The 26,355-nt window shown below is 42.7% G+C and overlaps 1 protein-coding gene across 2 annotated transcripts in view; it reads right to left on the bottom strand.

Moving 5' to 3' along the window:
- LOC126278963 (homeotic protein female sterile) overlaps positions 1 to 26,355 on the bottom strand; it is a 764,432-nt gene that overhangs the window by 656,285 nt on the left and 81,792 nt on the right. Inside the window, exon 3 of one of the 2 annotated variants that reach the window (XM_049979249.1) lies at positions 2,649 to 2,762. The exons of the other annotated variant lie outside the window; for it this stretch is intronic. Coding sequence (XP_049835206.1) covers positions 2,649 to 2,762 — 114 coding nt within the window. The remainder of the gene's footprint in view (positions 1 to 2,648; positions 2,763 to 26,355) is intronic. 2 annotated transcript variants of the gene reach the window in all.

The following is a 26,355-nucleotide window of genomic DNA, read 5'->3' as shown; positions in this document are numbered from 1 at the left end:
CCGCCTGAGACTTCAGCCAATGAGTCACGCCCGCCTGGAGTTCTGCGTCGTCACGAAAGCGCTGCGTTGCCAGCTAGTTCTTCATCTTGGGTGCAAGATTGGGGCTATAGGATGGATGAGGTAAAATTTCCCATTTGAATGAATTAAGGAGTTCTTTAGTGCGGTCTGTCGTGTGAGATCGGTAACTGTCGTGCAGAAACAAAATTCTGAACGTCAGCTTTCCTCGGTGTTTGTTTTGAACTGCTCTTCTGAGGCTGTGCAGTACCGGGCAGAATTTATGGTTGCTCCACGTTCGAGAAAATCAATAAGAAGCACATCTTGCCTATCCGAAAACACTGTCGCCATCAACTTCCTTGCTGACAAGGTTTGCAGACATTTTCTTGGTTTATGGGGGAACCTTGTGTGCCCCCACTCTATGGACTGTAATTTTGTCTCGCAATCAACGTGTTTCACTCAAGACTCGTCACCGGTTACGATTCGATCCAGTAATGAATCACCATGTTTGTAGTAGGCCTCCAGAAATGTCAACGTTGCCCCCATTCGTTGTTCTTTATGGTGCTCTGTAAACATTTTGGGCACCCATTTGTGGTAGCTTGGCTTTTGAGTGACGTTTCAAACGACAAAGTTTGTGAAACATGTGGAAAAGAAAGCGAAAGCCCCTTTATTGTGAATCGTTTCATCAACTTTAGCGACAAGATCGTGAGTCACAATGCTCGGGCGTACACTTTCTCTTCATCATGAACGTAGATTCGGCCATTTTTAAACCGAATGCACCATTTCCGGACGGAACATTCACTCACTACATTGTTTCTGTACACTTGGCACAGTTCACGATAAATTTCTATGGGTTTTAGGTTTTTTGCCAACAAAAACCGTATCACAGGCCGCACCTCACAATGGTGGGATTTTCGATTGCAGCGCACATTTCAAATTCGAATATCGAAGAAACCAGACGCACATAGACGTTCCGCTGTCACGGATGGATGACAACTGAGCTGCCGAGTACGCACATGACAAAATTACGCGATCGGCGCGCGCCTAGCGGCGACAGACGGAAACATTCCCTACTTTCTGAATAGCCCTCGTACAATAATACAGAAATAAAACTAGAATATTACCAAAATTAACTTAGAAAATTATAGAAATAAAGCTAGAAAATTACAAAAATGAAATCAGAAAAAAAGATGATTTGTCAAGCACATTAAAAACTTGAGAACTGGAACTAACTTAGCAGACATAAAATACGGGAAATTATAATGAGCCATCTTTAGAAAAGAAATTGGTGGTTTGTACGATTTGATGAGCTGCAGTTGTTTCGGCCATGTTGAGGAAGGGGGGGGGGGGTAGAATTCTGTAGTTAGTAAAATAGGCAACAATATCACCACACTAAAGTTTCATCTGAACCCTCAGCTAACGTTCTGTTGTTTTTATTTTAGTTCCATTTGTCTACACTTTTGTACATAGCGAACCTTTTGCACACTAGTGGTTCCCCAGAAAGAATGAGTAGCGTGTCTTCCGTCGCCGCTGCTACACATGTGCGTGGTGCAGACTAATATTCCGCTTCGACTTTCTGCACGGGTGCCTTATGTTCTACGAATGAAAGTGTCACTGTCTGCGTTAAATAAACGTTTACAGTTGTCTCTTCAGTAGGAAGCAATTCTCAGTGCAAAGTAGCGGTGTCGTGCTAGCCGAAGCCATTCAGTTTTCTTCGAGTAGCATGCTACGCAGAAGCCACAGCAAGGAATATCAAGTTCCGTTTGTTGAAAACAGTGCTGACGTGTCATCTACCCGTAGCCGTGCGTAACTGTTCCGGATAAGAAAATAACGAATTTGTAACCACTGTCTTTCTCATAGTTTCTTTTCATGATGAGGTAAATTCTTGTGTGCTTCACTTGCGAAAAAAAAAGAAAAGTTTGTTGGCATTTGGTCTTCCTGTACGTGTAGCTCGTTGGGTAGGTAACATTCAAAGTGTTTCAGCCGCCTCTTTTTCTGTGAGCTGTTTAAGAAAACGTGATTTTCTGTATTACTGAAAATACTGCTTGTAACGCCATAACTGTTTGTTGGGAATACACATCGCTAATGACTTGAGGCACGCTTTTAATCGCGAACGTACAATCATAGTTTCTCACATTTATTTAAGTATATCATACTTCAAACCATGAGGTACTGCACGCAACTGAGTATAGCTTTCATGTCACTAGCGACGTTCTTGTAATCAAAATAGAACGCATAAGGCTTGGCAAGCATACCGCTATTTTCAGTCTCAGGTGTCAAGTGCGATTCAAGACATCAATAATTTGTTAATTTCTATAGTTTTTTTTAAATTGTTGGAACATTATTTTTCCAGTTGGTTAAGTGTAACTGAAATGTTTTCTAAATCGGTAAGTTGAGCTCTGAAGCAGTCTAAACTCAATGTGAAAAACTCTTGGTGATCGTGCAGCGACGTTACAAGAACTTAGATTACATTCACCAGTTTCGACACCAAATTATTCTCTGAGATGTTTTTATGAAAGTACCTGACTGCTGTCGGTAATTATGTACATCGTATGTTAGCCTGTCTTGCTGTGTAGAATCCCCCACAGTTCCAACCAGCACATGCGTGTATGTTATTTTAAAGCAGAGGAAATCTATAAGCAGCACGTTCTTACATAGTTTTCTTCCGTGCTCCGCGACCGTTTCAGCTCCTTGCGAACGCTCGACGGATGGGGAGCGAAGAGGCACGAGCTGACCGAGAACTGGCGAGATACAGGGCTGTTCTGAGTCTGGAAATAGGAAAATCAGCACCAGTAAATTATCTGCTGCCAGCAGCGGCCACTCACCTAATAAATAACTTGTCTATGTCATCGCAATAAAATATCTACCGATGAAAGAATGCCATCATGTAATCATCATCCCAGCAGAAAGTGAACTGTCACGAGAAAAAAAGAATAAAACAAAACTTATTCATACTATCATTTCAGTACAACAGGAAGATTTCTGTTACTATACAGGGTGATTCGCGAAGATATGCAAATATTTTAATATGTTATTCTACAAGTACAACTAAAGAAAAAAGTTCATATAAACAGAGGTCCGCAAATGAGTTACGTAGTTACGGCTAATAAAAGATTTTGCCTGAAATTTAAAAAGTTCGCTAATATGAAGGCATCGCAAAACTGTACGAGGTTAATGTAAAGCACAATTTCCATTTATTTTGTTGTTATTGGTCTGGTGAATCTAATAAAACATGTCGCAAACGTGTATCTGCAGTAGTTTTCCAGAACATCCAGAGAAGCAAAGACTATTACACAAGTAAATTCGTTTACTTTCCATTAAGAATGTAGAAACGTTTATGTCATTGTTGGCAACCGTTAGTGAATTGTTCCAGTCGTTTCCAACCTAGAAACGAGTTAGTTTACTGTACTGTTCAGTGAAAGAACATAAAAACAACATGGTATTTAAGTGAAACCACATAGTAACTTTTCTAGTTTATAGATTACAGATTCACTAGACAATGCCCAAGAACAAATAAGAGAACTACAAAAACAAGCAGCCTAAGTAGGACTACAAATATCCTATGAAAAAAACAAAGTTTATGACAAACATCTGTGATGCTCCTCAAAATATTGCAGTTGACAACAACACAATACACAAAACAGATTCCTTTAAATACCCAGGAGAGTGGATTACATACAATGCCAAAGAAAAGATAGCTATAGAAACTAGAATGCACAAAATGGAAAGTGTGTTTCATATGACCAAAAACGTTTATAATAAAAAATCCTTGTCCTGGAACACGAAATTAAGACACTACCAAACAGTGGCCAGACCTGAGGCTCTCTATGCGGCAGAAACACTTAAACCAACAAGAAATGGAGATCTTGAGAAAGTAGAGAAGGTTGAAAGAAGAATTTTAAGGAAAATACTGGGAGCTAAAAGAAACGATAATGCTGAATACAGGTTCAGACCAAACAGAGAGCTATATCTGAAAACGGAGAAACTAACTGATGTAATGAGGAAGAGGAGACTACAGTTTTTTGAACATATATTCAGAATGGATAACAACAGACTAACCAAGCGGATATTCACATTACTCAATAGCTACAAATCCAAGCCAGCAAAGTTCATAGAGACTGAAAAGGACATTGAAAATGCTGGAGTTACAATAGACACAATAGAAAACAGAACACATTTCAGAAAGGCAGTTCAAAAGGCAGAATTTCAGGAGAGAAAGAAAATAACTAGACGAAAGTGGACTCAAGAAGAAAGGGAACAACACTCTAAAAGGATGAAGGAAATTTGGAAACTGAGGAAATCTAATACAATGGAGAGTAGCCAAAGTTGATTCAACGTACCCTCCAAATGGGTTATTCGAAAGAAGAAGAAGAAGAAGAAGAAGATTATTAATGAAATAGGGATGCCTTTCAAATTTACGACAGAGGAATACGCCGGTATGGTGTATATTTACGGCAAATGTGATAGTAATGCTATGGCTGCAGTTAACGAATATCGCGTACGTTATGCAACTCGCAGGGTTCCGAATGCATGATTATTTCGATTGTTACTGGAGAAACGTTTATAATCAGTACGAGCGCTCGATGCATGAAGACGATGATGATGATATTTTGGATGCTGTTCAACGTAGCCCGGGTACCAGTACACGGCGAAGCGAATTTGTTGCTAAACTTGAGGCAAAACTTCTACTAGCCGTAACTCCGTAACTAAACATTTTCGGACTTAGGTTTATATGAACTTTTTTCTTTAGTTTTACTTGTAGAATAACATATTAAAATATTTGCATACCTTCGTGGATCACCCCGTATGCTGCTATGCGAAACTTACGGACGAGATAAGTAAACTAGTAACATAACATATTAACAACTCGGCGGAAATGAATGAAAGTTCGTGGGTACGTTGCCAGAGGTCTTCCAGACGTGCAGGTAGCTGGATGTCAAATTATGTGAGATCACTGTGACTATAGTACCAAATGGAGCTGACCCGGCAACAGGATGCTGCTGAAGGAACGGGAAAAGACACTGCGTGTCAATCCACGAGCGGTTACAGTGCACAGTGGCGGTGTTTTTGATTGAAACGAGTCCCGGAGACTGCATTTGGATGACTTCACAGGGGGAAGAATCATCGGGAAAGTGGAAGAAGGACGAAGTGTACAAGTACAGCTTAGCTTTTGTATGTCCATCCTTTTAGCAGGACGTCTCTGGCACAACGGCCGTTCACTATCGTGACAAATAAAAGCATCTACAGCCGTCCTTATGATTTTATTTTATTTTGTCGCTACCAGTTTCGACGCTTCATTGCCTCATCTTCAGGCTTGCTCGCTCCCGCGACCTTAATCCCATCTAGCACGTGGGGGATGCGTTGGGGGTGTACTGCAGTACACCCACATGCGCCAACGACCATCCACAAGAAGTCCTTACAAACGTTGTGCCCATCATGGGATCACGTTGCAGAACATGCTCTGCCGTGCAGGGTATCACACACCATAACGTGTCCCAACTTTGTAATGTCCAGGCGACCATCATAAATCGCGGTGACTTCATTGTAATTACTGTCTTTGAATCAAAGTGTCATTTTTGCGTATTTCGTTTGTATTTCAGTTCGTATTTCAGTGGTAATACCGGTTCCCGTCAGATCACCGAAGTTAAGCGATGTCGGGCTGGACTAGCACTTGGATGGGTGACCATCAGGTGTGCTGAGCGCCGTTGGCAAGCGGGGTGCACTCAGCCTTTGTGAGACAAAACTGAGGAGCTACTTGATTGAGAAGAAGCGGCTCCGGTCGTCAACAGACATACGGCCCGGGAGAGCGGTGTGCTGAACACATACTCCTCCATATCCGCATCCAGTGACGCCTGTGGGCTGAGGATGACACGTCGGTCGGTTGGTACCATTGGGCCTTCATTGCTTGTTCGGAAGGAGTGTAGTTTTAGTTTAGTTCATTGTGTATTCGTTCCACTTACATTCTGTACTGTACTGTAGAAGATCTTTCCATGTACGGCCAAAATTTCATCGAGCTATGTTACTTGGTGGTGTCACATCATGCAAAAGTTATTTTCGTTCTTGAGATTTTGTACACCAATGTGTGCGTATAGTTGGACAGGTTAACATATCCCTGGACTGGGTAGAACTATTCCGACAGAACTTCGTACACTTTTGTCTTACCTTGGGCGTAGTACGCCCCTGTACCCCTCAGACCTTTACGGGTGGGGCAGATCTGTGAAAGGGGTGACATGTAAAATAACAGTCCCGACGACATATAATTCCTAAGGAATCGTGGTGGATTTAAGAAAGGCTGTCAGCAAGCATCAGTCTTGAATGACTGAATGAATGTCAGCCAAAACTTGTACACATATGACTAATCTACAGAAAAAATATTGTGTGAGAGAAAAAAAAATCTCTTAAGTTTGAAAGTTTGAGACAGCTAAAACGACAAGGACAGGTAATCAGATAGCAAAAAAATAAACCTTTGGATTATTTGATTTACAATTTGCTAGTTCGTTATAACTACTTCGTTCCCAGCAATTATAAAATGCTCCACACAATGAACATTCATTGAAAACAAAAATCGCTAAGAAATAAAAAGGCTATGTGAAATCTGATGTATAAGAAAAGAAATTTCAAAGGGCTCAAATTAATGCTAACAAAAAAGTTTTCACCAGAATAATACAGGTAAGGTGCTCAGAAGTTACAATAGATGTGGGGAATACATGGCAATAAAGAGAACCAAAGTGTGTAAATAGAGGTAATAACTGAAAATCAAATGAACAAATTGCTTGTTTTTGCAATATTCAACTAACTGTCAGTCTCTGAAATACTCTTCCCAAAATAGTAAGACATGTTTATCTGAAAATAAAAAAAAATTGTCTATCATAAAATTATATGTGATAATCTGAGCGTATTAAGTAATCAAAACATTTCCATAACATATTCAAGTTTAACTATCAATAATTTTTAACATGGCTTATAGCACAAATTCACGAATATTATCTCTCTATGCTATTTATTAAATTTATTAGTTATTAATTAACAATACACTGTTAGTAAACATTTTAAAGCCATTGAACTTCACCAAATAAGCAGAAGAGGCATTTTATTAACAAAATTATTTAAAATATTAGCAAAATTAGTTTTTTTTGGCGATTTAAAATCATAATTTTAATAAACTATTTATTATTTAAAAAAGATTCATTTATCTGTTTACATTGTAATTACAAGCTCCTAGGATATCATTTTGCTTGATTTACTACTAAGTGAACGACGAATTGAAAGAATTGAGAGAGAAAAATTGTAAAGTTAATTTACATGTACTGCGAAATATTATGAACAATTTTGCAGTAATAATGTAATAATGCATAATCACTCTGTACTATGTCTGCGTATCAGTGTGTGCGCAAGCTTTAGGTCACCTCAAGTGATTATATGCTTTTATAATCATAATATCACAATTACTGAATTCAAGCTTCTGTGATTACATTGCATTATCTCGAATGTAGATGCTCACACGAAGATGCTAGAACCGTGTCAACATGGGCAGTGAAAGCCATAAAATCATTATGGTTTTATAAAAATAACTTTCTTACGTGGACAACTTAATGTTAACGTTATAACAGTACCGTCAAACGCCTGATTTCCTTTTACGTAACAGATGTCCAGATTATCGTGTCTCATAGTATTTTTGAATACAACGAAATTTTCTTTTAAAAAAGACTTGGCAATACATTGTTTTCAGACTAGACATTCACAGAGAGTGGGTAACCAATCATCAAGTCCTAACTCCATACCACTTTCCAATACAGTTCTGATTAAGAAATACAATATTACTTCATTAACAATGTTCGGGTTAGTGCAGCGTTATGTGTTGTTGTAAGCTAAACCAAATACCGGGTAGCTAAAAATGAATGAAACTTTAATTAATCTGAAATACACGTGTTTGAACCACATTAAAAGTATGTATGTGTTGTAAATCTAGCATCATGGTTACAAATCTGTGCGTAAGTTACACGATACGTAGAAGGCACACTAATGATCTTACAGTGTTAATAGCACTGCATATCGCCAGAGCAGAGCAGCGTAGATGAGTAACAAGACTCTCATTCAAGGACATCAAATGGAGATGGGAAAACACGGAATGTCTCTAACAATGTTATCTGACATGTATCAACGAAGTGGCTTTGAAATTCCTTTAATCTAGCTGTCACTATATTTCTTCGCAAGTTCATTGTAGTTCATCTCAAAGTCAGGAGCTTGCATGCTGCGTTCCCATCCTTCCCTGCAGAGATAGAAGGCACACTCTAAACATAAAAACTATCATAAACCACCAGATAAAGCAACGAGGTATGACAGAATAGGTGCTGCGACTAACTCTCACAGAGAAAGAATCAAATTAAATGATAGATTTCAGCTATCAGTAGTCCTTTTGAAATTTTATTGGCAGAACTAGATTTCAGCTAGAAACTAGGCATTTCCAATGCACTATCATTTTTGATCAATGCATGTAAGGCCTCTTGGTCGGGCTTCATCCACCGTTCATTGAATACTAAATGATAGTGCATTGAGAATGGCTAATTTCTAGCTGAAATCTAGATCTGCCAATAAATTTTCAAAAGGACGGCTGATGGTTGAAATCTATTATTTACAAGTCAATAACAGTCGCTGCATACAACAGCCTCTGAATGGAGGGTACCCTGATGAGAATCAAATTATTTAGGAATGTGCTGAGTAGCCACAACTTCCATGCCCTTTAAAACGGTCAGTATCACATTAAATTACACTGACTGTATAAGACGTATATCGATGAGAGGATACGGATCAAAAAAGGTCTAATGAACCACCCAGCAATGGATGGTCCACCAAAGGCTATTCATACAACCATACATTATTACAGAGGCTGCGGTCTTAAATGCATAGTAACATACAGCCACACTTAATGTGTTGAAAATGGTCTCAAACAGTCAGAGGCAGCATGAATAGGCTGCTCCAGGGTCTCCACATCTGGAAAGGGCTCTGCATGCACGATACTTTTGAGGTGGCCCCATAACCAGAAATCGCACGGGTTGAGATCCGGTGAACGAGCAGGCCATGCAACTGGACCCACTCGTCCGATCCATCGACCAGGGAAGTCACGATCGAGATGCGTTCGGACGTTAACGGCGAAGTGGGCCGGAGCACCACCATGTAACAGCCACATAACCCTTCGAATCGTCAATGGCACTTCTTCCATCAGGGGAGGCAAAGTAACCAGCATGAAACACCGATTGTTGGCTGGTTGGTTGACTTGGGGCGAGGGGACCAAACGGCAAATCCATCTGTCCCACCGGATTAGGCAAGGATGGGGAATAAAGTCGGTCGTGTCCTTTCAAAGGAACCATCCCGGTATTTGCCTGAAATGAATCAGGTTCAAAATGGTTCAAATGGCTCTGAGCACAAGGGACTTAACTTCTGAGGTCATCAGTCCCCTAGAACTTAGAACTACTTATACCTAACTAACCCCAAGGACATCACACACATCCATGCCCGAGGCAGGATTCTACCGAAGCGGTCGTGCGGTTCCAGACTGTAGCGCCTAGAACCGCTCGGCCACCCCGGCTGGCAATGAATTAGGGAAATAATGAAAAACCAGAATCAGGATGGCCGGACGTGGGTTGGAACCAGAGTGCTAACCACTGTGCCAGCTCGCTCGGTCGCGCAACTAGCTCGTGTTTGTTAGGCGACGTGGGAGAAATACTGTCGCCAGTAATCCAGGCCCACACATTCCGGCTGCACCGATGCTGATGATTGGCTGGCACCGTATCATGGGGGTTCTGCATACTGTCCCACAGATGACTGTCATGAAAGCTGAAGTTACGACTTCGCGTAACGGTGGCCTCATTTGCTAATAGAATGAATCACATAAATCCCAGAATCGAGGCTGCCTGGTGAAAAAACCACCGACAAAACTGCTCGCGAAGTGGAGTCTGTTGGTAGTAAACCCTGCACACGCTGTAGGTGATAGGGGTAGTAACAATTGTCATGGAGAATGTTCCACACGGTCATCTGGCACACTCTGTACTGGAGGCTCTATTGCTTGGTACTGACACGGCTGACACGGCGGTCGCCTTCCACAGTATTAATCACATTTTCTCCAAGCCTGGTGTCCGAACATTTCGGGTACGTCCTTTATTATTTCCTGGTCTCTGAACGGCCCCTATCTAAAAAAACGGCGAAACACTGTTGCGGCCGGGCTGAGTGACCGAGCGGTTCTAGGCGCTACAGTCTGGAACCGCGTGACCGCTACGGTCGCAGGTTCGCATCCTACCTCGGGCATGGATGTGTGTGATGTCCTTAGGTTAGTTAGGTTTAAGCAGTTCTAAGTTCTAGGGGACTGATGACCTAAGAAGCTAAGTCCTATAGTGCTCAGAGCCATTTGAAACACTGTTGCAAACACCGAATGCTGTGGTTGTTGTCGGCGGGGATAGGTGTCCTGATACAACCTTGCTGCTCGCCGAACCGTACCATTTGCTTTCCGTAAGTAAACACCATGTCGGCAAGCTCTCGGTACAAATACGGAACCATGGCGTACAACGCTGCATCACATCCACTACAAGGTGAGTCGGCAAGAGAAGTGACTCGGACTCAACATAACCAATTACTATGGCAAGATCTTGCCGACATGGCAGGAGATGCTACAAAAGAATGCTGAAGATTAGATGGGTAGATCACATCGCTAATGAGGAGGTATTGAACAGAATTGGGGAGAAGATAAATTTGTGGCACAACTAGAGGAAGGGATCGCTTGGTAGGACATATTCTGAGGCATCAAGGGGTCACCAATTTAGTATTGGTGGGCAGCGTGGAGGGTGAAAATCGTAGAGGGAGACCAAGAGATGAATACACTAAGTAGATTCAGAAGAATGTAGGTTGCAGTAGGTACTGGGAGATGAAGAACCTTGCACAGGATAAGTAGCATGGAGAGCTGCATCAAACCAGTCCCTGGACTGAAGACCACAACAACAACATGGCAGGAGAGGATGCCAGGACATGACGTACGAGGATGGTTCAAATGGCTCTGAGCACTATGGGACTTAACATCAAAGGTCATCAGTCCCCTAACTAACCCAAGGACAGCACACAACACCCAGTCATCACGAGGCATAGAAAATTCCTGACCCCGCCTGGAATCGAACCCGTGACGTACGGGGAACAGTACCACCCTCTAGGAGGAAACCATGCATACTGTAACTGTGGCTGTACGGTACAGCGCGTAGTAGACCGTAGTCTGTGTAACGAAGTATGATTGAATAAATGGTATGTAGTATGGAAACTATACATTTCCGGACATAAGTTCATTAGACCTTTCTTTTGTTCCGTATCCTCTCAGCGATCGATCCCTGTAATTCGTACACGGTGGAAAATATCACTTTGTATAGATCAGAAAGACGATACGTAATGAAGAAATGTCTTCAAGAAAGCCTGGGTTAAACAGTTATTGACATTATAAAAACATGTTCAAAGAAGTTCAATTACAGATCATTTCTTAATCATCTGCAGGAAATACGCGTCATGAGAAGCAAAACGGACAAAAACTTTCTTTAGGCCTCACTTCTTTCGATCAGTTACAACCCAAAATATGTTCACTTTCTGCAGTTTTTAATAAACAAAAACCCACCGATGAGGGCACAGAAGTGCTGAAATATGTTGGGGTAAAAAGAAAAAAACGCGTGTTTACAAAAAGGCGGAACATATATCCTATAATATCTCTGAACTGTTGTATCGGATTTGTAGTCAAGAAACCATAAACAACTCTGTGCCCACTTTGTACTGTTATAGTCTCCATGATGACTGGTGGAATAACTCATTCTTACAAACCACAATCTAGCGGGAACGTCGGAAACTAACGGTGCAAGGAGGGTTTCACAATTAAAGGTTGCTTTTGTACAACGAATTTGTGAAACCCTGTACTTTCCGCTTTCATTTACACTGGTGGGTTCACCCATCGTACATCCAGCGACCAAGTCCGCATTCCATAGGGATGCCCGATACTTTTGATCAGGTAGTGTACGATCGTAACGTAGTCTGAATGAAGGCAAACAGAACGCTGTCACAATCATAATTTGTCATGCTGTGTGCAGAAATGCTACTATAGGCTGGATACCTGAAGGACAAGACGATAAGTGATAGGACCCAGTTCACGAGGAGGAAGAAAAATAGAATTAGCTCTCCGAATCACGCGAATCAGGTGATTGTCTGCCGTTTCGTCATTTATGATGCCCGTACTGTCTGAAACTGGACGGAGAGCGGCCCATCAAATGACCAGAACGTGAGAGGGGCATTAAGATCGTAGCTTTCACTCCACCTTTCATGCTTCCGTCATGAAGCAACGAACGAAGCCGCATCGAGGCAAAGGACAGTCTTCAAACATAAACACACGACTTCCTTGTGTACTTATACCCACAGTTACACAACGCTTTTCTCCATTTTTAAGTGAAACTAATTTGCTGAGCGATATTTTACACCCGTTACCCTTTCCTCTCTGACTGCTTCACTAAGGACTGAATAGACCAATGCTCTCGCATAATAAAGAGTGACTTAATTTCATGCACAATAAACAATGTTTTCAGAAAGCCAGCACCTGACGATAACGATTTAAGTAACATTTTCCTAACATTTCTTTCGTATTTAATAATCATACCCACACATTAAATATCTTATACAGGGTGTAACTGGTATTAAGTGCAGATATTTTTATTGGTGACTAGGTACTGTTTACTGAACAACATTACATCAGAATTTACTTTATTTAAAAGCCCAACGGTACCGACCGACCTCCGTGTCATCCTCAGGCCACACGCGTCATCCTCAGCCCACAGGCGTCACTGGATGCGGATATGGAAGGGCATGTGGTCAGTACACCGCTCTCCCAGTCGTATGTTAGTTTAAGAGACAGATTTACTTTATCTGCAGACTAATACGAGGCTAATCCCAACAGCAAGGTATCCTATTTTTTTTTATAAGTACAGTACTCTGTTTGTGTGGCAGTTGGTCACACTGTTAGTGCTTCACGCACTTTGTGTAAACATGCGCACGCCGCACTGAGATGCTCAGTCTTGTCTAGGCAGCTGTTGAAAATGGAGCTCCCGTTGGATGTTACCGCAAAGTGCTAATTGCGCGCAGTTACTCGGTTTTTGAAAGCAAAGGGCACTGTGCCGATTGATATCCATCGCCAATTGACGGAAGTGTATGGCGAGTCGTGCATGGATGTCAAAAATGTTCGTGAGTGGTGAAGAGAGTTTGCAGCTGGTCGGACCGAAATTCACTACGAACAAAAGAGCGGAAGACCGTCAGTTTCTGAGGAGACAGTGTTGAAGGTTGAGCACAGCATGCGTGAAGATCGACGGATCACTCTGGATGATCTCTGCGCGTTGGTTGCTGAGGTTTCCCGAAGCACCGCTCACAGGAATTTAACCGAGACATTGAACTACCGGAAGGTGTGCGCAAGATGGGTGCCACTAATGCTGACTGAGGACCACATGCGGCAAAGAGTTGATGCTTCCAGGGCATTTCTTCACCGCCTTGCAGCCCAACATGACAAATTTCTGGACTCAGTTGTCACGGGTGACCAAAACTGGGCACACCAATTTACACCTGAGACCAAGCAACAATCACGCCAGTGCCGGCATCCTTCTTCGCCAAAGCCGCGGAGCTGACATGAGCATACAAAAACTGGCCCAGCGTCTACAAAAATGCATCGAAAGAAATGGTGATTATGTCGAAAAATAGCTAAATGTTCAAGCTGTAAACAGATGTAAACCATTCTAGAAATAAACACGTCTATGTATTTATAAAAAAAAATAGGAGACCTTACTTTTGGAATTACCCTCGTAATTATAATCATTAAGAGTAATATGTCTTTACGTTGGTTAGTAGCTCCAAGTACATGCGGCAAGAGCAAGCCATTAATGCTTATTTTCCCCTGAACAACATGTCAAGTGCTGAAGAGTGACACTTGAACGCAAAATGGATCGTCTATACGGACAGGTGTCGCCCACTTAACGGTGCAGTTACGACCGTGTAGAAAGCGTTAGGTAGTAAATTATGACACGTTTTTACGGGAATACTGTTAGACGCACAGAAAAAAACAACGAACACACTGATGTGTGCACACATTAAGGTATCACATATAACAATATCTACCTTTATGCTAGTTACATCCTGTATGACACAATGCTGAAAAGACTAGTTAAGCGTAATCTTTGTTGAACAATATTTATTTTTATTAATCGAGGATATTGGTAGAAATGTAATGGACTGGAGAAAGGTAACAAAATACGTAATAATTTATTGGAATCTTGAGTGTTTGGCAAGCAATACCGTCGCAATAGCTTCGTATCGTTACCATCGAGCGTAGGCATAACAATGCACCATGTCATAATATCATCTGAGAACCAATGGTTTGTGGACATTAACATTCCTGAGACTAACAGGACAGCCCAGAGTTGTGATCTGAATCAAATGGAACACGTTTGTGACGAGCCAGGTCGTCGACTTCGCTCGAGACTCTGGCGTCCAATTACCTTCTCTTTTACAAACGAAAACCTGATCCGCTGTAGGCTCTATATCAATTTCCTTTATTTAATTTGTGAGATTAGCTAATTTCGACATTGCATCATTTTCAAGCACATGTCTGACACCGGCTTACATACGAATACATCAAGTTTTACACTGTTTAAATATCAGATTCACCTTACACACTTCTATGACTGGATGGCATAATCCATAAATGCATGTGGACAAATCCAGATAATAATGCTTAATACTATCATGTGACGGTGTAGCATTATGATTTGGATCCTCAGGCACTGGCCGGCCGCGGTGGTCTCGCGGTTCTAGGCGCTCAGTCCGGAACCGCGCGACTGCTTCCGTCGCAGGTTCGAATCCTGCCTCGGGCATGGATGTGTGTGATGTGTGTAGGTTAGTTAGGTTTAAGTAGTTCTAAGTTCTAGGGGACTGATGACCACAGATGTTAAGTCCCATAGTGCTCAGAGCCATTTGAACCATTTTTTTCCTCAGGCACTTATTGTCGCCTGAGTTTTTAACCTATTCGTGCTTCAGAGAATCGTTACTACTGGCCAGTTCCGACTAACGCCCAAGTTTCTCTTGTTGCATCGTAAAATTTTGCTTCTTCTGCCAAAATACAGCTATGGTAATTTCACCTATCACACTGATGAAGCTGCAGCTCTGCTACAAAATCCTGAGCACAGTGTACATGGGTGTTTCAGTTCCGTTAGATATTGCAAACTGCATTGCACTATAAGTGCGAGTTGCGGCGTTAGGAGCCCTTAAGTTCCAACAACAACTGTGTAGGAAGTCAAGCATCGCTGCAGCAGCGTCCTGGCCTCAACTCCAACTGCTACGTCGTCCGTAAAAGACACAGGCGGTGCAAAAGCACCACAGGTGCGAAGATGCGAGTTGACGCCTGTGCCACAGACTCGCCATTTCTGCGATTTCCGCCACCGCCAGACGCGGCGCTGAGGTTGAAGATACCGACTTCGCCACGGCCAATTGCCAGCCGAGTACAATCCCTCAATGACCGGACGACAACAGACAGAAGACACAAGAGCAGCTCTCGCCCACTTGCTTATAGATCATCGTCCAGGGCTGAATTAGACAGGGAACGTCGTTTAGTGAACTCTTAGACGTGAACATACAGTAGTTGTACATTGCATTTGTTATACAGGGTGGTCCATTGATAGTGACCAGGCCAAATATCTCACGAAATAAGGATCAAACGAAAAAACTACAAAGAACGAAACTCGTCTAGCTCGAAGGAGGAAACCAGATGGCGCTATGGTTGACCCGCTAGATGGCGCTACCATAGGTCAAACGGATATCAACTGCGTTTTTAAAAAATAGGAACTCCCATTTTTTATTACATATTCGTATAGTACGTAAAGATATATGAATGTTTTAGGTGGACCACTTTTTTCGCCTCTACAAAGCTGGTGACGAGGTTTTACAAAACTAACAGAATTTGTGAGACATTCGTCTTAAAATAGCAGTGGAGCAGTGAGATAATACCAAGTTTTGTGCTACGTTTTGTCTCTGTGGGGGAAGAATTGGTCGAATGCGACCCAAATACGGAGAGGCAGGTCCATGGTCTCTCCTCACCGCATAAATCGGCGATCGTGGGAGAATTTTTGGCCAGCAAATCGGATCACAGTCCTGGAGCACCCGCTGCATTTGTCGCAATTGGCTCCAGAAAATTTCTAATTGCTCCCCAAACTGGAGTTGGCAATGAGAGGTGCACCGTTACGATGCCATTAATAACATCCAAGGATACTATGCTGCAGTACCGAGTGTAGTTCCAATGGAGGACTAAAGTGACTGTTAAAAAACACTTTAATACGATTTCAGCTGTTTATTGAATCCGGGGACGACTATTTTGAATAAACAGTTTGGTGAACATTATCCATGACTTTCGCCTTTCATAGCTACAGCTCTAACGAGACTGGGACACAATGTGTATTATTAAACAAACAACTATGGACATGACAGGTCAACAGCTTATAAGAAGCTTACTGTCAGTATAAGAAACATCTAATTTGTTTTCTTATCTTGTTGCAGGCCCACATAATTCCTCATTTCATCAGCTATCAATGGCCATTAAAAATTACATTATTTCATTGATAAATCTGTAGCCACTGTTATCTGTATATACGAAAGTTCCGCATATGAACCATATGACAAAGTATTCTTTTGAAACTTCCTGGCACATTAAAACTGTGTGCCGGACCGAGACTCGAACTCAGGACCTTTGCCTTTCGCGGACAAGTGCTCTACTTGCCCGCGAAAGACTAAGGTCCAGACTTCGAGTCTCGGTCCGGCACACAGTTTTAATCTGCAAGGAAGTTTCATATCAGCGCATACTCTGCTGCAGAGTGAAAATCTCATTCTGGAAAGTATTCTTTTCTTTGCATGATGTTATTCGCTAAAAATCCGTTATGTTATGAATAACGTTATGAATAATTCACCACTGTGCTTATTGTACCGCATTTGGGCAGAACAGAGTGCAGTACTCAAAATCCATTTTCCCAAATTAAAGAAAAATTCAATATGTTAGCTACATTTCATTTGCAGCAATGTATGACCTAATATGCACCAAACACAAACTCACAGAGACTCATATTTTTCTTTGCGAACTATACGAATATCGTGTGTTGGTCTACGTTATTTCGAAATATCACGAACACTATGATCATCAACGGAAAGATAGCCAGTTCATCACGAACCCGGCATATGAGGCTATTGGTGACGAAAGTTTCAAAAACTTGTACCGAATAGTTTACGTACAATGTTGGAGAAAAGTTGCAAAACAGGTCGCATCCACGTGACATACTGTTGGTGCTACAGTACTGCTCTTTGTGCACCTACAGGCGTATATAAGTGCCCAGGGCGGAGCGACAAGTAGCTCGCAGAGAACCGGATTTCTTTGTGTTTTCAGGCTTAGAGCATCGAAAACCAAAAGACAGTGTCAACTGCTGTTCTAACTGGTAATAGCCTACAAAAAATGTAGTGCCATATTTGCCAGACTCAGGGAGCAGCCGGGACTTTGCGGGGTTTAGGAATCCGCCTTGTCATGTGGAACTAAAGTACAGGCACCGTGAAGATATAGCGAGCTTGGTCCCTTCGTTGTCGCCTGCTGAATATCGTCGCGTGGAGTCACGCTATCGGCCGTTGATCTCTGGGGCCACCGCCTGTTTGTCCGCTTATCTGGTGGCCGCCACGTCCGTAAACACACGCCACGCTACACCATCGTGGTGGTGAGTCCAGCATTTTCCAGCGTCTCTGTCGGTAGCAGCGGTATTAACTTGGCCCGGTATAGGAAACAGCTGCGCCGCGGTCCGTAGACCGCGACGCCACATCCCTAAACTTAAAACAAAACAACGGATAATTCAGAGAGACTACGATGTGGCTTCCAAAAAATCTCGAAAGGCATCAATTATGGTGCATTGTCATCTTGAAAGTAGTCCCCTTAGGAGCGAATACACCGAGCACAAGGATTCTGCTACTTTTCAAACACATCCTGGAATTCTTTCCTTGTTAGGGCGACTAGCATCGTCTGCGAATCGGCCTGAATCCCCTCCACTACAACAAATTTTCGACTCTTCACCGTGATTTTTGTCCCGGAGAAGCGTAAGAAGGTCACAGGGAGCTGTGTCTGGTGAGTAACGCAGGTAGGTACCACCTTGTTCTCAGTCAAAAGATTTTGGATACTGTAGGCAGCATGCGCTGTTCAAATGGTTCTGAGCACTATGGGACTTAACTGCTGTGGTCATCAGTCCCCTAAACTTAGAACTATTTAAACCTATCTAACCTAAGGACATCACACACATCCATGTGTTCTCGAGTTCATTAGTGCCAGTGAGATGATGTCAGTAAGCTCTTTTTGGGGACAAACAACCCTATTCCGTAGTGGTTTTTAAGCTTTCCTTCTGTTTTTGGTTTCCCCACTGTTTTCAGTTTAGCTCCCATTGTTGCTGGTTTCCAGTTTCGTTTTTTTAGCTTTTCCTAAGTCACAGACCGGGCGCTAATGACCGTAGCAATTTTGCGCCCTAAAACCATAATAAAAAAAAAACATCCATGCCCGAGGCAGGATTCGAACCTGCGGCCGTAGCGGTCGAGCGGTTCCAGACTGTAGCGCCTAGAACCGATTTTTTTTTCTCGGCCACTCCGGCCGGCGCATGAACTGTCATCTGAACGCCACTTTCTGGACATTTTTTCTCATGTCCTCCCTCAAACGTCGCAGAAGATCGATGTAGAGCTCTACATTAACATACGAGCTGACGGCAAAATCTTCGCGTTTTCGTGTTAAAATAAATTTTGTGGGTGGCATAACACACAGAATCGACAGAAGGACTCGAACTGTGATAATCGTGACGGAAAAACACGGCTACACCTTCGATAATTTCGGTATTAATATCTAAAAGGATTCTGAACAACACAATAAAATAATATATTCTTCTAGAGGAAATAATGTAAATTTTTGTAAACTAGCTGAAATTACACGAGTAGACTCAGGGCAAATGAAGGCACTGATGTCGGAAAAGCACGTTCCGAAATTCCTTATCGAGTAATGTTATGAATAAGTCGTAAGAAAAATCGTTTCAGGAGGATAAGTCATTGTTTCCAGCACAGATATCCTTTATTTTCTATCAGTGTCGAGGTCTTACTACATTTTAGCAGTACTTCGCATTAATTTGAATACGTCCCACTGCTTAACATTCCTAGTTTCACTAGGGTCAATACGGCCCCATAAGCACATTTCAAACATGTACCTCCCCTGTTTTAAAACTATTATTATCAAAACATGACTTTCTCCCCCCGAGTCAACTGTATCCAATGATTTTCTCTACAGTTTTATATCTACAATGGAATAAAATTTGCCCGCATCTCGTGGTCGTGCGGTAGCGTTCTCGCTTCCCACGCGCGAGTTCCGGGGTTCGATTCCCGGTGGGGTCAGGGATTTTCTGTTCCTCGTGATGGCTGGGTATTGTGTGCTGTCCTTAAGTTAGGTAGGTTTAAGTATTTCTAAGTTCTAGGGGACTGATGACCATAGATGTTAAGTCCCATAGTGCTCAGAGCCATTTGAATAAAATTTATTTATTGTTTTTGTGCTGTACCATTTGTTTTTTGAATACATTATGAAAATAGAATGATCATAAGGTATTCCACGAAACACCTGCAATGACAAAATTACCATTTCCTACTTATTTTTGTAGCCGTTGTTAGAGTTTCTTGCTTCAACTTTTCAGTAGTTCTTAAATACAGGCAGTTTTTACTGAAGAAGAGGAAGTAAGTGAAATATCATGTGTTGAGGGTGAAGAAATTGATGCTACAACTTGCAAAGGCAGTGAATCACCTGAAAATGCTGACGATGATGATGGAGATTTGGAATCTATTGCTCCTGAAGCTGGTACCCTCTGAAATCAGAATGTTTTCAAGCAACTGTATTTCATCTGTCATGGGCAGCTGTACCTGTAAACGCCATCCAAGCTCTGTTTGACTCAATGCCCAGGCGTATCAAGGCCGTTATTACGGCCAGAGGTGGTTGTTCTGGGTACTGATTTCCCAGCATCTATGCTCCCAAATTGCGTGAAAATGTGATCACATGTCAGTTCTAGTAAATATGCTTGTCCAATGAATACTCGTTTATCATCTGCATTCCTTCTTGGTGTAGCAATTTTAATGGCCAGTAGTGTATTTCAGATCACTCTTTTACTCACGAATGTCTTGAACACATTTGGTACATACATTACGGTTTGCAGCTTTCGATTGCCAAGACTCATAATAGTAACTAAAACTCTAGTACAGTACTTTCGTAACATGACACTAATTTTTAGTCCTAATTATGACTCATTAGAGATGAAACTGGTTAATTGTAATACAGGGGTGGGACAGAAGTATGCAAATACCGCGAGAAAGGCGTGCTTGAACATAGATGCAGACGCTGGCTAAGTCTGCAGGTTGCGCTGTTGTATTTCACGACGAACGGCGTTTCTGCAATATTTCAGGTGCCAGCGTGATCAGAAGAGTGTACTGTGTAGTTGTGTTATATCAGCGCTAACTGAAGTCGAATGTGGCGTCCGCATAACGAGTGCTTACGAAACCAAAGTAGTCGAAGTGTTTGTAGTTTTAAGAGGCATCACATCAAAGATTTATACCGCACACAAAGAAAGCAGAAAAAATCATCCGCTAAGTCACAACGCGAACGAAAGTGAGTTTTGCGTGAAGGTGAGGCACGATTATTGAAGGCGATCGTCACGAAAAATACAATCGCTGCTGAAGTCACTGCAGAGTCGAATGTCGCACTCGCAAAACCTGCCGGCACCAAAACAACTTGAAAGGAGATCCATAAACCGTGACTTGCAGGAATACCTGGAATTTCAAAACAACTCATCAGTGACGTAAATGCCCGTAACAGGAAAACGTGCTGCCAAAGCCACAAAGCCTGGACTGTGAAGCAATAGAGGAAAGTCGTTTCGTCGAATGAGTCCTGTTTCACACTGTTTCCAACTTCTGACCGAGTTTACGTCCCAACGGCGGGGGTGCGGTTAAAAATGGTTCAAATGGCTCTGAGCACTATGGGACTCAACTGCTGTGGTCATTAGTCCCCTAGAACTTAGAACTACTTAAACCTAACTAACCTAAGGACATCACACACATCCATGCCCGAGGCAGGATTCGAACCTGCGACCGTAGCAGTCGCACGGCTCCGGACTGCGCGCCTAGAACCGCGAGACCACCGCGGCCGGCGGTGCGGTTAAAATTTGAGCAGCAATATCGTGGTATTTCACGGACCTCATGACTGCTCTGGAAAGGTTCGCATTATTGCCAAGGATTATACGACCATCCTGTCTGAATCCCTTGGAAATGCCGAGTGGCCAGGGCCTCCCGTCGGGTAGACCGTTCGCCTGGTGCAAGCCTTTCGAGTTGACGCCACTTCGGCAACTTGCGTGTCGATGGGGATGATATGATGATGATAAGTACAACACAACACCCAGTCCCTGAGCGGGGAAAATCTCCAACCCAGCCGGGAACTGAACCCGGGCCGGACATTCCGTCGCGCTGACCACTCAGCTACCAGGGGCGGACTCTGAATCCCATGCAACAATGGTGGTTCGCCAATGGTGATTTTCCAAGACGATACGGCCCCTGTTCATACAGCGCATGTCGTTCTAGCACTGAAACTGTAAGCAGGAGGATGAATTGTCGCATCTCCCTTCGTCGTTGTCGCATCTCCCTTCGTCGTCGCAGTCACTAAATTTCAGAGTAACTGAGCCTCTGGTCACCTCCATTATCGTTACCTGACCTTGCTTCTATTCTGCAGGACGAACGGTATAAGATTCCCTTTATAATCACACAGGACCTGTATTTATCCATTCCGAGAAGAATGACAACGTTTTTCCTAAGCCTCATGGTAAAAAGGTGTGCTTTTAGTGTTTCCATATTTTTCTCCATCCCCTGCATATACAACACCCTTATGATCAAATGGGCCGACCAGAGTGGCCGAACGGTTCTAGGCACTACAGTATGGAACCAAACGACCGCTACGATCACAGGTTCGAATTCTGCCTCGGGCATGGATGTGTGTGATGTCCTTAGGTTAGTTAGGTTTAAGTAGTTCTAAGTTCTAGGGGACTGATGACAACAGATGTTAAGTCCCATAGTGCTCAGAGCCATTTGAACCATTTGAACTGCTGTTGGTAGTATTCTCTCTTTTTCATGATACTATCCCTTCCGGTCAATATTGCTGTCTTCGACAGAATTGCATGTCGTCATGACAAACTGTGAAGCTTTTATTTCTCTCCTAATTTTAATGCCTTTTCTACACTTCGCTTTAGTTTAGTTTATGTGTTTCTCAATGTACATACTGAATGATATTGCCTCCTTTTCACCTGCTGCCTCTATTTCATGTCCTCTAGCTTCCAGTCGTTGACGAGGTTATTAGGCACAGATCAGAAACTTGCACTGGAGACGGAATTCGGCGGTGTACTTTCAAATGATTCCTACCGGCATTTGCCACACATGGTTTAGGAAAATTGCGGTGATTTCACATCGGAATAACACAACCGAGATTTGAAGTGACGTCCGCCTTGTGTAAGTGCAGTGTCGTTGTCACTGAACCACCTCGCACAGTCGATTCTTAGAACTGCAGTTTGGACTCGGTACAACTTTTATAGCGTGGGAAAAATAGAACTGGCGTCGGAAATATTTCCTGCACCTTACGCAGGAAATCCAACTTACATCATCAGCATCCAGGGTGTATGATGTAATTTGAGTTGCCTGTTTTAAGGTGATCGTTGTTTTTTCAAAGTCAGTTCTGGTTTGCTCACCAAACAGACAACCTTTCGCTCCCTGCATTTCACCAACCTACGTCCTCAATTATTTGATGGATGTATTATCTATGTTTGTCTTCCTCTACAGTTCCATCTAGTACCAGGGAGGTTATTCCCTGATATCTCAACAGTTCTCCTGTAATCCTGTCCCTTCTCCTCGTCAGTATTTTCCGTATTTTCCTTTCTTCGTCGATTCTGCGGAAACGTCCTCATTCCGTATTTTATCACCTAATTTTGAACATCCTTCTGTAGCAGCGCATCTCAAACGTTGCCATGAACGCCCTCTTTTGCCTGTGCTAGTCTGATTTCTATGTCCTCCTCGCCTCGTTCAGCGGTTACTTTGCTCCCAAGGTGGTAAAATTCCTTAATTTCTACTACGTGATCACGAATATTGAAGTTAAGTTTATCGCTATTCTCATTTTTGCTACTCCCCATTGCTTTCGTCTTCGGTTTACACTCGATGCATATTCTATACTCGTCAGACCGATCATTCCATTGAACAGATCCTGTAACTTATTCATTTTCACTGATGACAGCAATGTCATCAGCGAATCATATCACTGATATCTTTTCACCTTGATATTTAATCCCATTCTTGAAACATTCTTTTATTTCTGTCTTTGCTTCTTCGACTTATAGACTGAACAGTAGGGACGAATGACTGAATTCCTGTCTTACACGCTGTTAAACCCGTGCACTTTGTTCTTCGTCTTCCACTTTTTTTGTTCCCTCTTGGTTCTTCTACATATCGTATATTACCCTTTCTCCCTATAGCTTAATCCCATTTTTCTCGAATTTGCACCAAATTACATTATCAACCGTTTTTTCTAGGTCGACAAATCCTATGAAAGTGTCTTCATTTGTCATTAGTCTTGCGTCCATTGTTAAGCACAACGTTAGGACTGCCTCTCCGGTGCCTTTACTTTTCCTAAAGGCAACCTTATTGTCATCTAACAGTTCCTCAATTTTTCCTTTCATTCTTCCGTGTATTATTCTTTTCAGAAACTTGGATGCATGAGCTATTAAGGTGACTGTGCGTTAGTTTTCGCATTTACCGGTTGTTACTATCTTCAAAACTGAATGGATGGAGTGTTTCCGAAAATGTGATGGTACGTCGCCAGTCTCTTGGATTCAACTGGAATAGTCTGGTTTCCACTTCCCCCGGCGATTTTAGAAATTCCAATGGAATGTTATTTATCACTACTGGCTTATTTGATCCCAATCATTCTAAAGCTCTTTTAAATTCTGGCTCTACTGCTGACTCCCCTATATTTTGCATACTGACTCCAATTTCTTTTTCTATCACGTTCTCAGACATCACCGGTTCTAAACGAATCTTAAATCTGGAAACGATTCAGTGCACCCAACAGCGTGGCTCAGTGATAAGATACTGTACTGGCGTTAAGGAGAACGACGGTTCGATTCCCCATTTGGCCATACAGGCATAGGTTTCCTGTGATTTCCCTAAATTGCTTAAGAACATGATGCGAGTCTCTAATAACCTCGTTGTCAACGAGACGTTAAAGCTTGATCTTTCTTCTTGGTTTTCGATCATTAACGGGAAGCTAATGTAATCTTGTGCAGTCACAGCGAGTGGCCTCGAATGGAGCAGGCACACACCAGTAGTGTTTCAAAACAACGTCTACCGTAGATAATCGTCAAAATATTTTACATATAAATCTACATTTATACTTCGCAAGCCACCCAATGGTGTGTGGCGGAGGGCCCTTTACGTGCCACTGTGATTACCTTCCCTTCCTGTTACAGTCGCGTATGGTTCGCGGAAAGAACGACTGCCGGAAAGCCTCCGTGCGCGCTCGAATCTCTCTAATTTTGCATTCGTGATCTTCTCGGGAGGTATATGTCAGGGGAAGCAATATATTCGATACCTCATCCAGAAACGCACCCTCTCGAAACCTGGACAGCAAGCTACACCGCGATGCAGAGCCCCTCTCTTGCAGAGTCTGCCACTTGAGTTTGCTAAACATCTCCGTAACGCTATCGCGCTTACCAAATAACCCTGTGACGAAACGCGCCGCTCTTTTTTGGATCTTCTCTATCTCCTCTGTCAACCCAACCTGGTACAGATCCCACACTGATGAGCAATACTCAAGTATAGGGCGAACGAATGTTTTGTAAGCCACCTCCTTTGTTGATGGACTACATTTTCTAAGGACTCTCCCAATGAATCTCAACCTGGCACCCGCCTTACCAACAATTAATTTTATATGATCATTCCACTTCAAATCGTTGTGTATGCATACTCCCAGATATTTAACAGAAGTAACTGCTACCAGTGTTTGTTCCGCTATCATATAATCATACAATAAAGGATCCTTCTTTCTAAGTATTCGCAATACATTACATTTGTCGATGTTAAGGGTCAGTTGACACTCCCTGCTCCAAGGGCCTATCCGCTGCAGATCTTCCTGCATTTCGTTGCAATTTTCTAATGGTGCAAATTCTCTGTATACTACAGCATGGTCCACGAAAAGCTGCATGGAACTTCCGACACTATCTACTAGGTCATATTACAGCGGGACAACAGAAAATTTCGATGTCATACAACGATCGCGAATAATAGCGACATTGCGTTTCACGATTTATTTCGCCCACACATCGCCGATAGTATGGGGGATAGGTTACGCCACTTCCAGGATTAAGAATGTTAAAAGCAGTATCTTTCGTTCCACTACGGTGTAAAAGAAGCCCTATTCGACCTATACTGTGCTGTGCGTGCCCTAGCAGAGCGTAAAAAGCCGGAAGGCTATTTCCGCCTGTGGGCTGAGAGCCCGATATGGCGCCAGTGACCTTCCAGCGGATTTGCACTGCGCCGGCTGATAGGCCAGGGGCACAAAACCAGTGTGCAGTCCAGATAACATCTCTGCAGATCTGTCAGCTGCAAGTTTACACGGCCAATATGTGCACGCTACTGATGGGCTCCCGGTCACTAAAATGAGTATGTTAGGCCAGGAAGTGTATCCGTGAGACGGTTTCCGAACTCTCAACCGTCATCCCGTCTGCTTCCGATGTTGTTTTACCTTTTGTCTTCGTATAAGTTTCAGTTGGAGTGTTCTGAAGTTGTACGCCCTATTTCACCTTCAATCGTTAGATGTAAAGAAGCAAAGGCAGTAGAGAGTTTCGAAGGGAGAATTGTGCGTCAACTGACCATTACGGTTGGAAGGTGTGCAAGAGATAAACGACTATGAGAGACGGAATAGTGAAACAGAGGAACATGTATGCACACGACGAGGTCCAGTAGAAATTCATGGACCTGCAAGGGTGAAACTTTCAGAGGTGATTGTATGGTCCAAAGCAAATAAAGAAGTGACTCTAGAGTGTGTATCTCAAGAGCTGTGAATACTTCTTCTTTAGAAGATATGTGTATTACAGCAGTGAATGTGAACAAGGGCTCGTAGCGATTACAATAAGCATTTCAGAGCCCGTGCTTAATGCACATTTTCCCCTGGTTTTGGACCGTACTATCGCC

This window comes from Schistocerca gregaria, chromosome 6, assembly GCF_023897955.1.
Source record: "Schistocerca gregaria isolate iqSchGreg1 chromosome 6, iqSchGreg1.2, whole genome shotgun sequence".
Lineage (NCBI taxonomy): Eukaryota > Metazoa > Arthropoda > Insecta > Orthoptera > Acrididae > Schistocerca > Schistocerca gregaria.
This window is presented reverse-complemented; position numbering and strand designations above follow the sequence as displayed.